The following is a 22,479-nucleotide window of genomic DNA, read 5'->3' as shown; positions in this document are numbered from 1 at the left end:
GGTCTGCCCGCCTCAACCTTCCAAAGTGCTGGGATTACAGTAATGCGCCACTGCACCCAGCCCAAAATTTTCAATAGTTAGGATAAATTCTTTCTTTTCTAATTTCCTTCTTTTGCTCCTTCCTGAATCTACTGTTTTGGGAGGCTTGATTGTCTTAACTAATTCTTTGGAACGTTATGATTTTTGAACTGTCTGAGACCGTGTTCCTGAGCAACTGGTTAGGAAGAAAGTCTGCTAAAATTTAACATCAATTTAAATATATCTTAAAATATATTAAAAATAATCCCTTGTTAAACAATTTTGACACTTTGGGATATACTCCAAATGAAGCTTTCTATATAACCAGTAAATAACAGTTCGATCTGTACGCCTGTTCAAACAGTAGTACAAAGTTAAAAACCAATTACTTGGCCAGCTTGCCTTGTCCTAATATTACGATATAGCTATTACTATCAAGTACAAAGACACATAAACCATTTGATAAATCATATATTACATGTTTATTAAGAGCACAACTTTTATGTAAAATTTACATTTAATGAAAAAAATCAAAAATATTTACAAAATCTTGGAAGACAGATGTGTATTGTTCTAATTACAATCCAAAGTAGTAAATAACAATCCTTAAAAACTCACATTTGTTAGAGTTGTGTTTACAAATTCTTGGTTAAAGAGGCAGCTACAAAGTTTATCACTATATGTAAGCAAGAACCAGCTTGCTAGGTACATTTCCCATTGAAAATCTACTGGTCTCTTTTACACCATTAGTGGATTTTTAAATGGAAAAAAAAATCAATATAAACTCATATGGCTTCAAAATTGTAACCTGTACCCAATACTTGGTATGAAGACTGTGGTAATTAAGAAAGTGCAGAAGTTTAACCATTTCACTAATTTGTACATTTTTAGATAATACTTGATTAAAAACAAACACAGTAAGAACAGTGTCTGAATTCCAATAATAAAATATTGGCTGCCCTAAAAGCAGTTTGATTGCAAAGCAAATTACAGTTAGAATTCCAGTAAGGGACTGTAATTGGCATTTAAAAGAGTACAATATAAGAGTTAGAAATTCTAATTTTGCTCACTATTTAGTAAAGATTAGCATTTTAACAAATTATCTTATGTGCTGCTTTAGTCAAATCTAAATTCAGACTTGGGCTAACATTGAATATATTAAAAAAGCACATACTGTGTTATATATTGCTAAAGAGTAGATTTTCTGCTGTATTTAGTATAGCAAGATGTTACATAAATGTCTAGTAATAAAGGTTTTATTTTCTGTGAAGCTTAATGGAACAATTAGTGGTTTTATATAAATTATCATATATAACAATTTATCACTTCTACTAGGCAAATAAAGGACACTCATTTATTATTATAAATGAAATTCCCATTTGTAAATTATGAAACCTTATCTGAAATATTTTATTTCTTCAATTAATCAAGATTTGCTATTAAAGTTAGGTTTCTTACTATTTAGTACTGGTAGTTTATTTTTAGAAATGTTTAACCAAATATATCACTTCAAATAATTTCCCTATTTTTACAAAGTAGAAATTGAATAATTAAAATGTACAAATTGGTAATTTTTCCAATCGTTGAAATAAAAACAAATGGCAGTGCTTCTCCTTCTGTTTCCAAAATTAATCTTTTAAAAAATGCATTCCTTACAAAATACCATAAAACTCATGTTCACAACACAATCAGTAAATAAATGCATAAATTTCCAATGATAAAGTGTCACGGAAAATGCTAAATTGACAGTGAAAATACCAGTTACCAATTTAGCACTATAGTTTTTTTATAATTTGTTTTAAAATTCACACACTTTTGATGAGGTTAATGTCAAGTATCTGAAGGTAATCTTTCTTCCTGTAAACACATGCCATTGGGTTTATTTCTCTTTCTAATGGCTACAGTGTATCACCAAAGAAGTGAGCCAGGATTTTTAAGTTAGGCTTTATGACTCTGAATTCCCTTCCCAGTTGCAGGCCAAAAATATTTACAAAAATTGCAAATATCTTATAAAAATGCTTGATCACTGTAAGATTCTGAACAGAAGATTCAGACTGAGAAAAAAAGTGAGGCACATTAATGAACACAAACTGTATAGGCACATCTCTGGTTTTTGTTATTGTTTTAAAAGGCACACATTATGCAATTTCATATAAAAATAAATTAAATCTACAGCATTAATTCATCAAAAAAATCACAACTTCTATAAAGTTAACTAACTGCAGAAGTAAATGTCTCTGCTGTCATTTGCAAGCTTATTTTAAAACACATTGCACTTGAGAATTTTTTTTAAAAAATCATATAAAACATCACTTATACTTTATTAATATGTTTATGAGAATCAAATTATAGATTTTTTTGCATACAACTTGGACTCTGGTCTGACTACCTTATGGCACATAACTCAATTTGATTGAGTGTTCTGAGTTAACATTACCCAAAACTTAGAATGCATGTTCTATTTGTATCCACTGAATATCAAACTTATGAAATTTCAAAGTTATCTCTGACTCTAAAAATGTATGGAAAGCTAAATTACTTTGTGCTTGCTCTCCTGAAACTTTAGGCCTGATATTACACTATAACCCCTTTTTTCAATATAGACACTGGAAATAATTTAAAAATTAAGCCTACAAAAACTTCATTTTTACTGAGAATCTGAATAAATGTGCTTCCTGAATATTGCAGTTGATCATTTACAACATAGAGAATCATTTCAGTACTATTTATTTCAATGACTCACTTTAAAAGTGCGATTTAGTGTTTGTAGTCAGCTCTCAAATATGTCTAAGTTTGAAAGACATCATACAAGTTAAAATAGTGTTTGGAAAGAATAGATAATGCAGAATGGCAGGTTTGTACTCCCTGAAGCCAAATCACTTTCCCAGGTCCATCAACAATCCGCCAGGTATCGTCCTGAAAAACACCAAGCAGACCTTTGCAATTACAATTTCAAATGCACTCTAAGGACATTTTCCACTGTGGTTACCAATACAAAACTCTAGTTCCCATCTGCTATTTACAATACATTAGAATCAGATAACAGGTGTTCAGCTATACTGACCGTAAGAACTCTCTCCCAGGTGTGTCTCTAGCTGGCACCTTGTACCAAGGGTTGAAGAAAAAATTTCCATGTCTTTAGATTATAAATTGCTTGACAGTTTTTCAGTAACTGTTAGAATACAAATGTTTCCCATGTACATTAAAAAGTTTGAAATCTAACTTACCAGTAGCAAACCGCTTCTTTATTAAGGAAAGCCTATAGCCAGTTCCCACAAGTTCGAAATCTACTCCTGAAAGGGTACTTCCCTCGCTGAGGAATTGCACTGCGAGTGTTGTGGGTTTACTAGGTCCTTCCGAAAGATCAAATTTTGCTCGGAGGGACCCAGAACCTACAAAGAAAAGAATAAAGCACTTACACAGGGTAAAATACATTTCACACAAAACAGAATCAAATGAGCAAGTAAGCTAAACTACATCAGTCCTGTGCTACATTCATTAGATGTGCACGTAAAAAAAACCATTATCCTGTTTCCAAATCTCATATTTTTTAGTGAATATGAATTTTCATTAAGTAAATAACCCATGCTTTTCTTTGACTCAATACTAATCTTCACAGATGTTAACTACTGGACTCCTATGCTATATGCATGTTGAGGCGAGTCAAAAGAGAAGAAGGAAGTAACTGAGGACAGCCCGGAGAAAAACCCTAGGAGGGATATAGGTGGCATAAAGTTAAAAAAGAAATGACTACTGAGTAGTAGAAGAAGTAAAGATGGAAAGGTAACTATGGTTGGGAAGAGTTGTATAACATTGCTATTTTCTATTCACTTTTCTTTTTAAGGTTTTACTGGTCTAACATAATGCCAAGTAGATATTTCTGAGTTGTTTTGTTTCTGGTATCATCACCATTTATTCAGTATACCTCAGTCTAACGGAATGGCAGGAACAGTAAACCAATAATTATAATGAATATTATAAATGCTGTAAAGGAGCTCTAAGGAGCTACAGGCACAAAAGCACCTATCTCAGCTGAAAATTATGAATGGTGGTAAGGATGATGATGTGTATTTTAGGCAGAAGTTACCAAAGATACAGAGACAGAGAGAGCATGATGCATTTAAGGAAACAGCATCTATATCAGATTAGCAGGAGAACAGGATACAGGTAGAGGGGAGTGGCAGGTGAGACTAGAGTGGTAGCATGGGCCAGGCCATGGTAAGAAATTCATGATGTAACCATGGGAAGTCACCAAAGATAAGGAAGACAAGAACATTTAAGATTAGTGTCTCAAAAGGGAAGAGAAGCACAAGATGCAAGGTTGGGAGACCAACTGCAAGTCAAAACAGTTTAGGACTCTAGATGATAGGAAAGGGGGATCTGAACTAGGGCTAATAAAAAGGAAAGATATTAAGAAAGTTATTTGAAAGATATTTAGGAGTTGGAATCAAGAAATAAGAAAGGAGAAGTCTAGGAGGGTTCTCAGGTTTCTGGGTAGAGCAAATGGACAGAAACGCTAGGTATTAGCAGTAAGATCCTGTGATCCCCTGCACAGAAGTTTAATACTACACAGAAAAATGGAGAATAAGATGTCACATTGATCCAACTTGTATTATTATGCGTGGAGGTGTAGATCAGTAGTGGAGATGAACTGCTGCCTTATTCTTAATTACTGCCCAGGCCCTCAAACTTTTATAATTCTTGATAACCAATTTGGTTGTGCAAAAGTTCTACCATAGACCAAGAGCAACAACCTTGACAATCACCTTAGAAATATTTCTTGTCCCTCTTCTGAGTACACAGTCAGCAACAGAAAACAGATTTCTATTTTACAGAATTTTTTGGGTTTTTTTTGAGACAGAGTCTGTCACTCTGTTGCCCAGGCTGGAGTGCAGTGGCACGATCTTGGCTCACTGCAACCTCCGCCTCCTGGGTTCAAGCGATTCTCCTGCTCAGCCTCCCGAGTATCTGGGATTACAGGCGCATACCACCACGCCTGGCTAATTTTGTATTTTTAGTAGAGACAGGGTTTCACCATATTGGCCAGGCTGGTCTTGAATTCCTGACCTCATGATCCACCCGCCTCAGCCTCCCAAAGTGCTGGGATTTCAGGCGTGAGCCACCGCACCCAGCCTATTTTACAGCATTCTTATTTATTTATTTATTTTTTGAGACAGAGTCTCCCTCTAAGGCCCAAGCTGGAATACAGCGGTGCAATCTTGGCTCACTGAAACCTCTGCCTCCCAGGTTCAAGCTAGTCTCGTGCCTCAGCCTCCTGAGTAACTGGGACTACAGGCACATGCCACCACATTTGGTTAATTTTTGTATTTTTAGTAGAGACAGGGTTTTTCCACGTTGTCTAGGCTGGTCTCCAACTCCTGGCCTCAAGTGATCCACCTGCCTCAGCCTCCCAAAGTGCTGGGATTGCAGGAATGAGCCACCATGCCTGGCCTTGGATATTCTTTTCAAAGGCTTGACTAACCACATCAAAAGCCACATTTATAAGATTTTTCCATTTCCTCACAGAAACACCTGATACCTGAACAGCAGAGGGAAACTTAAAATCTGTTTAGAAAATGTGTGTCTCATTTTTTTATTTTTTTAAGACGGAGTCTCACTCTGCGCCAGGCTGGAGGGCAGTGGTACAATCTCGGCTCACCGCAACCTCCACCTCCCGTGTTCAAACAATTCTCCTGCCTCAGCCTCCTGAGTAGCTGACACTACAGGCGCGTGCCACTACATCCAGCTAAGTTTTGTGTTTTTAGTAGAGATGGGGTTTCACCATGTTGACCAGGATGGTCTCGATCTCTTGACCTCATGATCCACCCGCCTCGGCCTCCCAAAGTGCTGGGATTACAGGCATGAGCCACTGCACCCAGCCTGTGTCTTATTTTTGAGAGAACAAATTTCTTTCTTGGTAATTATTTACAATAGTATAGTTTCATTACATTGGGGAAAAAGATCCTTTTGTCCTTCTAAACTGGTTATAAGCCCTTAATGCAAATAGGATTGCTGGTTTACTTCAATTTAAACTAGGAATTTTAGCTTGGCTCACAAAAAGCTATATATTAATAGCTAGGGTTAAAGTCAATGCAGTTGGCCAGCTGAAAATGGGCAACCTATAAGTACCAAACAGCAAAAAAGGAACTGCAGATTTGCTTGGTTATTTCACCCAATGTATGGCTCTCCAGTAAAAGGCTTATTCTGCATGGCAGGTGTAAATGAATAAACAACACAGATATGTTTATGGTCCTTTCTACAGAAATATCTATGAGAAAAGCTACTGATATGTTTTATATTATGCTCAAAATAGTCAAAAAGAAAAAGCTCAGCAACATTTGAAAAGCCAAAAAACCCTATCCAATACAGTTATTGGAGACTAGGCTGGGCATGGTGGCTCATGCCTGTAATCCCAGCACTTTGGGGGGCCGAGGCTGGCAGATCACCTGAGATCAGGAGTTCAAGACCAGCCTGGCCAACATGGCGAAACTCTGTCTCTACTAAAAATACAAAAATTAGCTGGATGTGGTGGTAGGCGCCTGTAATCCCAGCTACTTGGGAGGCTGAGGCAGGAGAATCACTTGAACCTGGGAGGCAGAGGTTGCAGTGAGCCAAGATCATGCCGCTGCACTCCAGACTGGGCAACAGAGTAAGGCTCCATCTCAAAAAAAAAAAAAAACCCTAAAACAAGCAGAAAAGTTATTGTAGACTAAAATTACACATTCAAAAGAAGGCAGAAGAATTCTCTTGATTAAGGGAAAATAAGACTATCTAATGTTAAAGACTTGGCTGTCCCGAGAATTACATCCTTATTATAAGTTGAGTTACAGAAGTGATCAGCTAGGAGAGCCTTTTCCTCGGCATTATGAACACAAACAGATGTACCTAGTGAGAGAAGCATAACTTGCTGCTCCTTAAAATATTCGTCAGAAAATTGAAGGCTGTTGATACTTAGCTTTAACAGGGGGAAATGGACAGGAAAAAGGTTCTTTTAGAGAACTGGAGAAGGCAAGGGGGTCTTTTTTTTTTTTTTTTGAGACAGAGTCTTACTCTGTCACCCAGGCTGGAGAGCAGGGGCACCATCTCGGCTCACTGCAACCTCCGCCTCCTTGGGTTCAAGTGATTCTCATGCTTAAGTCCCCTGAATAGCTGGAATTACAGGCATGCACCACCACGCCCAGCTAATTTTTGTATTTTTAAAAGAGATGGGGTTTCACCATGTTGGCCAGGCTGGTCTTGAACTCCTGACTTCAAGTGATCCACCCGCCTCGGCCTCCCAAAGTGCTGGGTTTACAAGCGTGAACCACTGTGCCGGGACGGCAAGGGGCTTTTTAAAGCCCAGAAGCTTCTACATGATTTCTGGGAGGTCAGGAGAATCCCATTAACAGAATGAACTAAACTGTGTTAAATCAGTTTCAATTAGTTATCAGGTTACCTACATGGAACAGATAGTTCTATTTCTTTAAATTTACTAGGTATTGTTTCTTAATGTTAGCATGTAAATATAAGAAGTATTAACATAATATTTATAAAGTTATGGCAAAATAAATTCTTTTTCTTATAGAGAACACATACTCAATCTAGACGAACAAATGTGTTCTGAATCTCAACTGGTCCATTCTTACTAAAGGTATTAACTTCCACCTAGTGGTCAGTTCTAGAACTGAGGGCATGAAATTCCAGGAGGAAACTTTACATAAGCATGCCCTTAAAAAAGGTATTGCAGTGCTTTCAGGAACGGTGCACCCACAGCCGGGCGCAGTGGCTCACGCCTGTAAGCCCAGCACTTTGGGAGGCCGAGGTGGGCGGATCATGAGGTCAGGAGATTGAGACCATCCTGGGTAACATACTGAAACCCTGTCTCTACTAAAAAAAAAAAAAAAACAAAAATTAGCTGGGTGTGGTGGCATGTGCCTGTAATCTCAGCTACTCGGGAGGCTGAGGCAAGAGAATGGCTTGAACCCAGGAGGCGGAGGTTGCGGTGAGCTGAGATTGTGTTACTGCACTCCAGCCTGGCAACAAAGCTAGACTCTGTCTCAAAAAAAAAAAAAAAAATCAATTTTCAGTGACATCATTTTATAAACAAAAAAGGATGCACACACTTACCTCCATTTTCTGATTTTTCTGAAATACTAGACAATTTCCAAAAGGCTTTCATTTGCTCTGCATTCCTGCAATAAGAACAGATATCTTCAGGTTTTGTGTCTAGTATAGTACCTGATACATGAATGGGACCTCAATAAATAACTGTATTTTAAATATTTTCACTACAACAAATATAGTGCTAAGTTTAAGTAGTATTAACTGGTGAAAATGTGCTTATGATATAGTATAAACATAATGCTGTATCTTTTTCAATTAATGGAAGTTTACCAAATTATGTAATTCTTCTCATTCCTATTGGTCAGAGAAAGTAAAATGGAATGTGTATAGGGATCAGTACCTTCATCAGTCAAGGAAGACACATGTTATTAAATGATGAAGCAACTATAAAGAGTGGTTAGAGTCTATACTAATACTAACAGAGGGGACAGGAGAAGTTGCTAAGAGATGGGAGTTACTAATACTATTAAACACTAATTAGATAGGTGTTCCTGTTCCTATAGATTTGCCAGATGCTATATTTAATCCATAAAATATTTGTATTTTTTAAATTAAAAAAAAAAAAAAAAGAAGTTTAGAGAGGTCAAGCACTCTGCCTAATGGTAAAGTTAGTATGGAATCATTGAAGTCTGGGTGGTACTTACAGCAAAACTAGTTTTGTTTATTTTTGATTAAGGTTACTATGGTTTGACTAGTAAAATGAACTGCATCTTTTACAGCGTGGTTTCTATGGAAAAAGGCACTAACATTTTTCAACCTTCTAAGAAAACTTACAGAACTTGGGTTCCAGAAGTTGGGGATTCCAACAAAAATTTAGTGGGAATTCAGAAACGTATGTTTAATTTACCATATTGCAGGGGGAAGGGACTGCATGTTCGTTACTCCTCCATCCACTGGTACCACCACCTGTATGTTGGAAAGCACACTAGGTGCCACCATAGCTTCTGGATTGTATTTATAATCCACTCTAAGATCTGTGGTGCTAGCACTACATTTCCAGTATGTTGCAAGATTCAGAGGAGTGGACTGAATACCATTTGATGATACCTTTAAAGAGAAAAGAACAAACAATTGTTTTTGGCCTGAAAAGTTAAGAAGTCATGTTAATGACGTGGACACTTGAACATGTAAGTCCACAAAATCAAAAATATCTAATGAGGGGACTATCTGTTGGCAGAGTGAAGCAGACCTATCTCAAAGGAGTAAGGATCATTCTCAATGTGGGGACCTACTACTACCTACATCAAAATTGCTGTGGTGCTTGTTTATAACACACATTCCCTTAGCTCCAACTGCAGAAAATCTGATTCAACAGCTTAGGGACAGGGCCCAGAAATCAGCATTTTATGAAGGAATTCTTATTTATGCACGTAAAGTTTGCAAATCTTCCAACATTCAACACAGAATTCAAAGATTCTTCATACATTATAAGAATTCAGATTTAGAACAGTGAGAAAAAAGGTCACCACATAGTACCATAAGCCTGCAATTAGAATACTTCCAACTTCAAATGTTTAATCACATGACTCACAGTAAATGGTGTAATTCCTTCAAATTCTTAAGCTCCTTGTCCAATGGCTCCTTTTTAAGGAGACCTACTCTGACTGCTCTGTTTAAATTTACACTGAAAACTGTATTTTCAATCTTCCTTACCTTAGTCTATACTTTTTCTTTTTTCCATACCACTCATTTTCTAACACAGAATATTATGATTATTATTTTGAGACAGGGTCTCACTCTGTTGCCCAGGCTGGAGTGCAGTGGCATGCTCATGGCTCACTGCAGCCTCAACCTCCTGGGCTCAAGCAATCCTCCCACCTCAGCCTCTGTACTAGCTAGGACTACAGGCTTGTGCCATCACACCCAGATGATTTTACATTTTTTGTAGAGATGGGGTTTCTTTTTATTGCCCAGACTGCTCTTGAACTCCTGGGCTCAAGCAATCTTCTCGCCTCAGCCTCTCAAAGTACTGGGATTACAGGCGAGAGCAACAAAGTCCAGCCCATAGAATATTACTGATCTTTACTGTCTCCCTGTCCTACTCCCAGCAATTACATGCACTGAACAATACACATCTGTTGAATAAATGAACATCTGTAAGAAGCTTTAAGTCAATTTAAGTGGCAGCACTTTTTTATTCTTTAAGTATTTATTTTCTAGAAACATAAGCCATTTTAATAAAATTATCCTATTAAAAACTCAAAAAATAGAGAAATATAAAGTAGGAAATTTATCCCTTGGAATCCTGGCATATATCCTTCCAGACTCTTCAGGCATATGCAAACATAGATCCATGTCATTCTTTCTAATGGCTACAGTAATTAATTTCCTCCTCTGCTGATGTGTATGTACTTAGGTGGTTTCTAAACAATGCTACAGCAAATATCCTTTGTGCCTTATCTTCATCCAATTGTGTATTTCTGATGATTTCTGGAAGTGGAATTGTTGAATTAAAGGTTACATCTTTCAACAATCTAACAGAATTGCCTTCTAAGAGGTTTTACTTGCATCCTATTAACAAGTGATCATAACTTTCTTAATACTGGATAAAGCGAACTTTCATTTTTGTAAATCTGATGGGCTAAACTGATACCTCATTGTTATCTTAGTATTTACTGCTCTCATTACTACTGACATGGAGCATCTTTCCATAGGTTGTCTATTGAGTTATTCACATGTTGCTTACAAATTTACAAGGGCTCTTTGGGGTAAGCCCTTTGGTCCATCTTATGTGTCGTAAATACTTTTCTCACAGATTAAATACTGATTGTGTTTAAAGGTTTAACAAAATATTTTATACACACACATTTATTTATTTATCAAATATCTCATTCTCTTCTTACATGGCTTCTGGGTTTCATATCATACTTAGGTCTTCTGCACTTCAAGATTAAAATATGTAATAAATATGTATTACATATATACACACACACAGAGATACATATACAGTTGTTCCTCAGCATACTTGGGAGGGTTGGTTCCAGGACCCCTGTGTATATACTAATCTGTGCATACTCAAGACCCATAGTTGGCCCTGTGGAACCCACATATAGAAAAAGTTGGCCCTCTGTTTGTACATGAGTTTTGCATCCCACAATCATTGCATTTTCGATTGGTGTTTGGTTAAAAAGAATCCTCGTATAAGTGGACCTGCACAGTTTAGATCCTTGTTGTTTAAGGGTCAACTGTATCTTCACCCATTACTTTATTTTAGTACCTTTATGGTATCTTTTATTATTAGTATTAAACCTTTGATACACATGGATTTTACTTTGGCTAAAAGTCTAACAGGGATTCAGCTTAATTTTTTTCTCAAGTGTCTAGCTTGCTATCTTCAACATCACTTTTTGAAAATTTCATCACGTCCACATTGCCTTGAAATGCTACTATGTCATATAAACAATTTTCCATTTATTCTTAGATCTATTTCTGGATACTCTAATCTCTTCCTTCATCTGGCCATCTACTGCTGCGTTAGTTCCAAACTATTTTACATACTGTCACCTTATACTAAGCTTTCCCATTAAAGCTAAAACATTACTCCACTTTACTGTTCAAAACATTTCTTGCCAGGAGCGGTGGTTTGTGCCTTTAGTCCCAGTCACTTGGGAGGCTAAGGCTGGAAGACTGCTTGAGCGCAGGAGTTTGAGGCTGCAGTGAGATGTGATCACGCTACTCTACTCCATCCTGAGCAAGAGAATGGGACTCCATCTCTTTAAAATAAAAAATTCTTGACTTATTCTTGTAAGCTTTATTCTTCTAGAGAACCTTGAAAATGACTGTCAAGCCTCCAAACACAAAGACATAACTCCACTGGGTTTCTGATCAGTATTATATTAGATGTATAAGTTAACTGAGAAACAGCTAAACTTTTACAGCATGAATCTTTCCATATTCAAGTCACTAGAGATTCTGTTGTGTTTCTTCCTAATTGTTCTATTGTGAATATTTTTCTCCACTAGGTTTTCTAATTGGTTTTAAAAGTTATTAATTTTGGTATTAATTTCTAAACTGACCACCTGTATTAAATGCCCTTATGTCAAATAGTTCTTCAATTGGTTCTCTTGAGAGGAATATATCACCTGTAAGCAATAATAATTTTGATTCCTCTTTCCCAGTATTTATTAATGCTTATTTTGTTCTCTTACCTGACTGTACTGGCTAACACATCCAGAAAACTCTTATATACTAACAGGATCTACTAATGGGCATGAGGATACGCTAATGGGCATCTCTGCCATTCCTAACTTTAACTGATTACTTTGGGAGTTTCATTGTTAAGACTGATACTGCTAGTCTTTTCAGGTTAAGGACAAATTTATGCATTTATATTTACTCAGTATTTTAATCATGAACGAATGGTGAATTTTACCAAACTAGTCAAAATCTCCACTGGCTTATAAACAGATTTTCTAATTTCAAAACATCCTTGAATTTCTGGGAAAAAACTCACTTGGCTATGACATACTTATTCATTTAATTATATGCTAGATTCCATTTTTTAATATTTTAATTTAGAATTTTTGCAATGATGTGACACTCACCTGATACTTTAATACATCTACATTATAATAAGAAGCAGCTGGATTTTGCTCTGACAGCTTCTTGAGGTAGACAGTAACAGCTTGCATGTTCATCCAAAAATCTTTTGTGTTGGAATCACATTGTGATGGATCACTACATGTATAAAAAATATATCTGTTATTTTATTGACTTACCTTTATTTTTTGCCTCTGTGTAGTAATTTGGTCACCCAGGAAAAACTAGTAGAAATAAACCAAGAGGTGGGATGAAGGAAAATTAGATCGGGGATGAAGAATGGAACACAGCAGAAGCTTGCTTGAAAGATGAGAAGATGGAGAGAGAGAAAAGAATCTTAAAATAACTATTAGCACCACTGAAAACAAAATAAAAAGATAGCAGAAGGGTGTTTAGTAAGAATAATTTTGGTATGGTTTTCAAATTGAATATTATTATTTCAAAGAAGAAGGGGGAAAACATTTTTTTTGAGACAGACAGGGTCTAGCTCTGTCACCAAGGCTGGAGTGCAGTGACACGATCTTGGCTCACTGCAACCTCTGCCTCCCAGGCTCAAGCGATTCTCCCACCTCAGCCTCCTGAGTAGCTGGGACTACAGGAATGCACCATCATGCCCAGCTAATTTTTGTTCTTGGGTTTTTTTTTGTTTGTTTTTTTTTTTTTTTTTGGTAGAGATGGGGTTTTGCCACATTGCCCAGGCTGGTTTCGAACTCCTGGGCTCAAGCAATCCACCTGCCTCAGCCTCCCAAACTGCTGGGATTACAGGTGTGAGTCACTGTGCACCGTAGGAAAGAAAATCTTAAAAAGAAATTTCAACCTTCAAAACAAAAAGTACACAAACCTGAACACAAGCTGTGCATTTGGAAGAATCTGCTCTAGTCTGCTGATATTTTTCACCCTGAAGCACAACACAGCTGGAGTTGGATTGCTGGTGAAGACTTTAATAATTCCACTTGGAAATGACATTGTCATATCACCAGTGATCTTCACAATACACCTAAAACAGGGATTTTGAAAAGTGTTTAAATAAAATGCTCTAATCTCCATTTAAGAGTATTTGGCTTAAAAAGGCACATGCATGCGTGTGCGTGTGTGCACACACACACGCACCTATATATGTGTGTATCTATACCCTTTATCATAACTATAAATTATTTTTTCAATTTAATTTTTAAAAATTATATACATGAAATGGTATACTCATCTAGCATCATCTTTTCCTGGAATTAAACTCTAAACACAAATGCAAGCACACTGATAATATTCCTTCACTTTTTTGTGATAACCATTCCCTCCCTGGAATGATATTGCTTTCCTCATAATGCTATACCTAGTTGTAGCTATTTTTCCCTCCCAAACCCCAAAAAGCACTGGCCTGGCGATGGTGATGGTAGCTGTCCCCCTTGCTCCTCATTGCTTCTTCCAACCCTCTAGTCTTTCTTCCTTTGAAACATATAACTACATAGCCAAAACTCTCAACTGGACCCCTTTGGTAATCTTACCACATTTCCCGAGTCTATTTATTCTTCTTTTGGTCTTTTCCTAGCTTCCCCTTTTATCTCTAACCTGCAGTAGTCCTTCCCCCAACTCTTAGCTGATGACGGTGCTCTTAATTTTACTGAGGAAATAAAAAAATAACTTACTCATACTCTCACTAGTAAATCTACCTAACTTTTTGTCCGTATCTTCTGCAGTCCATACTGCTTCAACAGATAATCAATTTCTGCACCTCAGGCCAATCCCAGCAATTCTGCACTGGAACTCATCTGCTCTTATATACTGAAGGACTTCATTCATGTGATTGTTCCCTCTTTTTTCTGCAAGTCCTATTTTTCCGTAAATACTGGATCTTTCCCATTAGCATGCAGACATGCTGAAATATATATCATCTTTTAAAAAACACAAAAATGAAAATAAATAAAACCGTCCTTTGATTCCACCACCTCACTCCTGCTACCATTCCATTTCTCTGCTCCCACTTAGAGCAAAACATCCTGAAATAACTGGATTTGTTCTCTCTAAATATAGTTGTCTAGACTGCATCACCTTTGGCTCCCCAACACTCTCAAAGCATACTTTCATCTCCACTATGCCACTAAAATCTCTCTTGTGAATGTCACCGATTATTGTCAATGGTCAATTTTTCTTGACCTGTCAAGCAGCATCAGATACAGGTTCACACCTGCCTTCAAGAAATGATTTATTCACTTAGTTTCTAGACACGGGTCTACTGGTTCTCTCCTCACCTCTCTTGCTGCTTGCTCTCTCAAATTCCTTTGTTAGATCATTCTCATCTTCCTGTTTTCTAAACACTGGAGGGAATCAAGACATAGTTTTCAGATCTCTTTTCTGTCTAATCCTTAAGGCCACTAATTTTGAGTATTATCTACAAACTAATTACACTACCAAGTATTTTATCTCTAGCTCCTTGAACTCCAGAATCATGTATCTAAGTATCAACTCAACATTTCCACTAAGATGTCTTAAACTTCAAACTTAGCATTTTGCCTCCAACAAATCTTGACAATTCTGTTTTCAAAATACATTCAGAATCTCATTACTACTCATCACCTGCTCTGCTAATACCCTTATACAAGCCACCATTATCTCACCTGGACTTCCGTAATTAATTTTCTAACTTTCTCTCTGCATCTATTCTGACTGCCTACTGCACCCTCTGCCCCCAGTTTATTCTCCATACAGGAACCAGAGTGCTCCTCTGAAAACACATGTAATTTCATCATTCCTCTGCTCAAAGCCTCCACTGGCTTTCCATGTTACTCAAAATAAATTCCAAATTCCTTATCATGGCCTACAATGCCTAACCTGGTCTCATACCTCTCCGGACTCATCTTCAAGTACTCTCCTGTTTACTCCTACTCAGTGACATGGTTTTGCTTGCTGTTTCTTGAATATACCAAATATGCTTTTACCTTGGTATCTTACACTCACTGGTTCCCTCTTCCTGGAATACTTTCCTCAGATATCTGCATGGCTTGCTTCTCCATGTCTTTCAACTACCTGCTTAAATTAACCTCAAAAAAGTTCACCCTGGTCGTTCTATCTAAAATAGTAGCCCTCTATCTAATGTTTCTCTAGCCTCTAACCCTGGTTTATTTTTCTTCATAGTGTATATCAATATCCAATACATACAGCTGTTTCTTTTCGTTTTCCCCCACTATTATGCAAGCTCAGGAGAGAACTCTTTTGTTTACTAAAGTATCCTCAGTGCACATGTAACAGAGTCTTAGAAATAATAGGTGCTCAAGTATTTGATGAATGAATGTACATTGAATGCAATTGTCAAATGACTATATTAGATAGCAAAAAAGCAGGTAAATAAACAACAGAAAACTGTAATCTACACAGAATCAAAATGTAATTCTTAAAATTTACCACCAAGCCCCATTGCCTCCTCCACCCAACACACATACATATACAGACATGTATATATTTTAAAAACTAACTTGGTGGGATCTGCTCCTTTAAAGTAGGCATTAACAGATTCTGTAAGGGCGACTGCCACAGGTAAGGTATCCTGATTTCCAAGGCTGACAGGGCTGGGACCCCGTGACACACCTAGAATATATACAATTAACTTGTTAAATCCTTCAGAAAGACATAAATTAAATAGCAAGATAGTTAGATTCACATTGTTAGGTTGTCACAAATGACCCTACCACTGGTTTCAGTCATGTCCCATGATAAATCTGGAGGCTAAGAAATACAGTATAAAACAAATTGGAGCATTAATACAAAGGACAAAGAAAACCCAGGAAGACATGTCACACAGACATTTCTTTTAAATGGAAAGACAGAATGGTTAAGGAATGTCAGAATAAAAAAGCCCTTGACTAAAGAGCTAAAATTTCAAAAATACGGCTTCAAAAACATTCAAATACCAAATTCCTCCAGGTTCTATCAATCATATAATTCAGGGCATAATTTAAGGCCAATTTAGGATTTTTGTATTTAAGTTTTTCTATCCAAGTAGTAATGTTTCATACACTACTCATTATTATTATAATTCTCTTTAACTTCCTCTTTGTCTGATGCTTGTATTGTATTCCCACATTACTTTGCCTCAATATTTGACTAGTAACATTATTTAAAAAAAAAAAAACCCTGACCAAAGTTCACTCAGATAAGACACCTTTTAGAGTCAAATCAGAGAAAGATCAGTGTCTACAGAGCAAAATTAAAATGTAAACAAATTTATGCAAGTGTTCAGGTTTCTGTTTATTGTTTTAAATTTAACGTAAATGAAGTATCCCCTCAAAATAGTGCATTGCCTTTGTTTTTCTTCATAAACGCACTCTTCGTACCACTGCGTGCCTTACTGCTACTGCTACTGATTTTCCAAAGTGGGAGCATTTAATATATAAAATGCAATTTTATAAAAATATATGAGAGTTTGTTAAAATTATTCATCCTTAGTGAAAGAAAAAAATAAATAATCTAGGTCAACACTTATCTCTGAAATTTGAATATATGCTTTTCTTATATAAATGTTACACAACATTAACAGCCATCAGACATTTTTATTTCAGATGCGACTCCTGTAGTGAAACACTGAATTACCTCTGAGATACCGTAAACATTAATTCTGATAAAAATCAGTACTGGCTTTTTCTGCCTCACAACTAAATCTGAGATGCTACAAATAGTGAAAAAAGATACTCTGTTGGCTTGGTATTCTAGATTTTGAAGGAATTTGGATTTAGAAGGTTCTTCACAGTTAAAAAGTTATTCACGAAATCACAACAGCTACTATGTATTAACCACTAACATGTGCCAGGCACTGTGCTAGGGGGACATTAAAAAAAATGGTGCCTTTTTGAAGCACCAGCACGTACTAGTTTTGCAAAGCAGAAGCAAAGCAAAAACTGAGGGATAGGCTGGAGTGATGAAAAGACATAAAGATGAGGCTGGAAAAGTGCTCATGATCCATATTAGGGTATGAAAGACCTTTAATTTTATCCTTTTGTCACTAGAAACCACTGATAATGTTTGAGAGAAACATTATTAGGCTTTTATGTAGTAAGATCTCTCTGAACACAGAGTAAATCCTAGATGGAAGGGAAAAATGACTGTTGGCAGGGAATCAAGTTTGGATCAGGTGAGAGCAGTTAGGTGAAAGCTAGTGGCCTGATCAAGCGTCATTAGTTTTGGGATGCGAGAAAATATCAAGTGAAAAAAAGCTGACTAAGTATAAATTTACTGATTATAAATACAAAACTTTATGTTTGTACACTGGAAAACTTCACTGTAAATCTAACTTAGTTCAATCCACTTTTTTCCCTAATATATTGTTCTAAACAAGAGGGTCATCAGAAATTCAGGAAAACATATTTTCTAAAAAAGACAAAGGCTGTAATAATCTTTTCTTTCCAATTTTGTAACTGTAGTAAAATAAACATAAAACTTACCATCTTAATTATTCTTAAGCATACAGTTCACTGGTATGAAATATATTCATAACGCTGTGCAACAATCACTATCATCCATCTCCATAACTCTCTTCTTCTTATAAAACAGAAACCCTATACCCATGAAACAACTCCCACCAGTTTCCCCAGCCCCTGGCAACCACCATTCTACTTGCTGTCTCTATGAGTTTGACTACTCTTTAAGTACCTCATGTAAGTGGAAGCATACAGTATTTAACTTAGCACAATGTCTTCAAGGTTCAGCCATGTTATCATAGCATGTTAGAATTTCCTTCCCTTTTAAGGCTGAATAATATTCTATTGTATGCATATACCACATTTTGCTCATCCATTCATCCAACAATGGACATGGGTTGCTTCTACCTTTTGGCTGCTGTGAATAGTGCTGCTATGAACAGGAGTATACAACTATCTCTTTGAGGTCCTGCTTTCAATTCTTTTGGGTATATACCCAGAAGTAAAATTGCTGGATCATATGTAAATTCCATTTTTCATTTTCTGAGGAACAATCATACTGTTTTCCACAGCAGGTGTACCATTTTACATTCTCACCAACAGTGCACAAGCATTCCAGTTTCTCCACATCCTCACCAACATTTGTTATTGTAATACTCTTTTATTAAAATTATACTCTCTTAAATATGAAATGAATATATTCCCTGACCAGGTGTACTGGCTCACGCCTGTAATTCCAGTACTTTGGGAGGCTGAGGTGGGAGGACTGCTTGAACCCAGGAGTTTGAGCTTATAGTGAGCTATGATCACATCCCTGAATTTCAGTCTGGACAACGGAGTGAGACCCTGTCTCATTAAAAAAAAAAAAAAAAAAATGTCTCAAGTAACTCACACAAATGAATATTTATATAAAGTCAATGGTAACATTAATGTCTACTACTGCTTTGACGCTAAAAATTAAAAGAAACCTGCATAAATATTCTTTTCAACAATCTAATCTGGGCACATAGCACGACTCTGTAAATTATTATGCCTTGCTTCCCTGTAAATTATGCCATTACTGAAATATTGGCAAGCAGAGAAAAGTATTGGAAAGTTGAAGAAAAACTCAAAACCCACTTAACATTTGGCATATTCCCTTTCATATTTTCTATTTTTGTTTTTCTTTCAAGATCATATTGCACATGGATACTTCAAAAAATGAATAGGAAATATGTACTTAAATAGTCTTTTAAAAAGTCTAAAACTATACTGTATTATTCCAAATAAATAATTTCTTAGAAATAATTTATTCTCTTAATAAGGGTAGATTGTGGTTTCTAATTTTGGTTTGTTACATATTTAGATAATTTTATGTTTTGAAAATGTAGAGAGCTTATAAACTTGAGGTACATAACAGGTATAGGATACCTTCTTATAACAATCAATGGATATTTATGTAGAATTCCTTTCCGCTCAGAAATAAAACACAGACACCCACTCCCTACTATCTCCTATCATCTCCATGCTTCTAACTTCATCTGTATGTTTTTTGTATGATGACAGCCTTTGCTCTACTAATTTAAGTATTAAAGGCTTTTTTTTAACTGACATATTCCTTTTAGTTCTTTTTGGATCACTTCTTACCTGATTTTGATAGCTTTAGAATTAAGATTTATTGATACTTCTTAAAGCTGAGTTGAGGAAAGCAGAGAAGAAAATGCAAAAATATTGTGTTTTTATAGTTGGGGATTTGATATAATGGATCTTATTCAGCAAGTTGGGGATTTGATATAATGGATCCTGTACAGCAATTTGATGGAATTAGCACAAAACTGAAATAGTTAATCTTAGCATAATTCTTGATTTCCGAGACATCATACAATTCTGGAAAAGGAAAAGTTAGATAACAAAATATTTTAGATACACTTAAGGACCATTAGTCAACACATACGTTTGCTTCTGATACAATACCTGGTGACGCCTCACAGTGCTTTTCAATTTCAGAGTGTGTCCCAATCAAATTATCATCTTCTATTATATTTAAATAAAACAAAATAATGCAGAAAAAGAAAACATTTTCAAGAAACAAGGAGAATCAGAAACTTAAATCCAAACAGTGTTGAAAAATCATGGCAAAGAAAGAGAACTTTTTAGGAAGATTTTTAAAATCTTTGTTGTATAAAATTCACATACAACCTGCCTTGCCTGTATTATCACTGTCACCTGCTTTTGGTTGTCCTATTGCCAGCACTGGCTCAAACTATAAACTAATATGTACCAATTCAATAGAAATTAAAGTTTCCATCACAAACAAAAAACCTCCTGAATAATCTAAAGATAATGAAAAAAAAAAAAAAACCTAAAGTGGAAATACGGTTACCCAGACCACCTGCCTGCTTTCTAGTAGGTTCCAGTTAGGTTTTTTAGGACTAAAATATATATTCTGTGGGAAAAAATTAAAATCACACAAACAAAAAATAAAAATGAAGTACTCATTAAACCAAATCAAAGGGCAAACTTATTAGACATATTCAGTTTACATAAAATTAAGAGATGGGAAAAATGCTGTGTTCACAAAGGTAATAAGATGGTGACATCATGTTTAGACATTTAGAAATCAAACCATTTTATATTTCATTCTAGCCTATATTACTTATCATCTTTTTACAATGGCCACACACAAGTTGCATTTCTCCTATGTGAGCCTTGACAAATCAACTGGAATTAAATCAGCTTAATTAGGGCTGTGGTCATCAAACTTAGCATGCATCAGAATCACCTGGAATGCCTATTAAACAATTGTTAGTTCCACTCCCAGGGTTTCTGATTTTAAAAGTCTGCATTTCTAAGAAGTACCCAGGTAATGCAGATGCTGCAGGTCCAAGGACCACACTTTGACCATTACTGAATTAGTGCTCGGTTAGTGCAAATCAGTGATTTGCATTATCAAGAATAAACCCATCACTACTTAAACCAGCAGCAATAAGTACAGTTACAATTTTTATGAGAAGTTGTATGTCCTGCAACACAGCTGCTTTGTCTAAGTGGCTTTGTGCTTTATTATCCTAACAATGGGTGAAAAAGGTGAGAATTTGTAGAAAAAACTGAGTAGAAGTGATGACAAAAAAACTCTTGAGCAAAGTCTAGATGTAGTAAAATACTGAACTTGTTTGGTGAGGTTTAGGTTCATATAGCTATGCTTCACGGATCCTCAACCTCCAGGCCACAGTCTAGTACCCAGCTGCACAGAAGGAGGTGAATGTGAATGTCATCTGTATTTAAAGTAAACCGCCCCCCACCCCATCACTCAAATTACAGCCTGAGCTCTGCCTTCGGTCAGATTGGCAGCAGCATTAGATTCTCATAGGAGCAAGAACCCTATTGTGAACTGTGCATGTGAGGGATCTAGGTTGCGCACTCTTATGAGAATCTAGTGCCTGATGATCTGCCATCGTTTCCCATCACCCCCAGATAGGACTGACTAGTTGCAAGACAACAAGCTCAGGGCTCCCACTGATTCTACACTATGGTGAGTTATATAATTATTTCATTATATATTACAATGTAATAATAGAAATAAAGTGCACAATAAATGTAATGCACTTGAATCATCCTGAAACCATTCCCTTGACCCCAGTCCATGGAAAAAATTGTCTTCCACAAAACCAGTCCCTGGTGCCAAAGGTTGGGGACCACTTCCCTAAGAGCTATTTTTAAGTCTTGAAATTCTTGTGGAAAAATATAATTCGCTGCAAGCACAAATTGTTTTCTTTCATTCAATCATTTTCAAAACACTATTGTTTTTAAAACATAAACTTAGAAATGCAACTATCAGTTCACAGTAGGAAGAACTGCATTTTGTTTTGCCTTCAACTATTTATATTGATCAGCAATTTATAAATTTAACTCATTCTTAACAGTGCTAACCACAGTTAAAATTCTTCTATCCAGATAATAGACTGTGAAACAGAAAAGCAAAGCATGGACAGGCTAATAAATTCCAGGTGTGTTTTCAGAAAAACAAAATTTATAATGTTAAATTCTTCATTAGCTCATTTAAAAATATATACATATTTAGCATACATATACTTTGTACACTACATTTCACATGTAATTGATGATAATCACTTACCTACTGTTGGAGTATTGGCAGCACTCAATGAAGCAGATGATGAGATAGAAGAAGAACTTTCTGCCCGGGCTAATGGTGCAGCAGGAGGTGGGCTGGTGTTAGAAGTTACAGGTGGGCTGAATGGCCTGGGCTTAAAAACAAAAAGTTATTTATCAAAATGCTAAAACAATACCTCTCGTGTTAGAGAAGATTTTTAAGTATCAGGTAAATTTAACATACCAAACCAAATTTACTGTGTGACTTTCTTGTAACTTAGTATCAGAGATGCCATATATCAAATCATTTTTAAGAACATACTAA

At 36.1% G+C, this 22,479-nt stretch overlaps 1 protein-coding gene across 2 annotated transcripts in view; it reads right to left on the bottom strand.

Annotated features, from left to right (window-relative positions):
• Positions 1–476: 476 nt before the first annotated feature.
• The window catches only part of FCHO2 (FCH and mu domain containing endocytic adaptor 2), a 131,209-nt gene continuing 109,206 nt past the window's right edge, over positions 477–22,479 (bottom strand). For both annotated transcript variants that reach the window (XM_032145494.2, XM_058434227.1), the window contains 8 exons: positions 22,180–22,309; positions 16,128–16,239; positions 13,502–13,657; positions 12,666–12,798; positions 8,969–9,168; positions 8,125–8,189; positions 3,246–3,410; positions 477–2,934 (listed from right to left, as the gene is read on the bottom strand). In XM_032145494.2, the coding sequence (XP_032001385.1) occupies positions 2,912–2,934; positions 3,246–3,410; positions 8,125–8,189; positions 8,969–9,168; positions 12,666–12,798; positions 13,502–13,657; positions 16,128–16,239; positions 22,180–22,309 (984 nt within the window). In that variant the 3' untranslated portion in view covers positions 477–2,911. The remainder of the gene's footprint in view (positions 2,935–3,245; positions 3,411–8,124; positions 8,190–8,968; positions 9,169–12,665; positions 12,799–13,501; positions 13,658–16,127; positions 16,240–22,179; positions 22,310–22,479) is intronic.

The sequence above is a fragment of the Hylobates moloch genome, unplaced genomic scaffold (genome assembly GCF_009828535.3).
Source record: "Hylobates moloch isolate HMO894 unplaced genomic scaffold, HMol_V3 SCAFFOLD_23, whole genome shotgun sequence".
NCBI lineage: Eukaryota > Metazoa > Chordata > Mammalia > Primates > Hylobatidae > Hylobates > Hylobates moloch.
The sequence above is the reverse complement of the archived record's forward strand: the minus strand, read 5'-3'. Positions and strand labels throughout refer to the sequence as shown.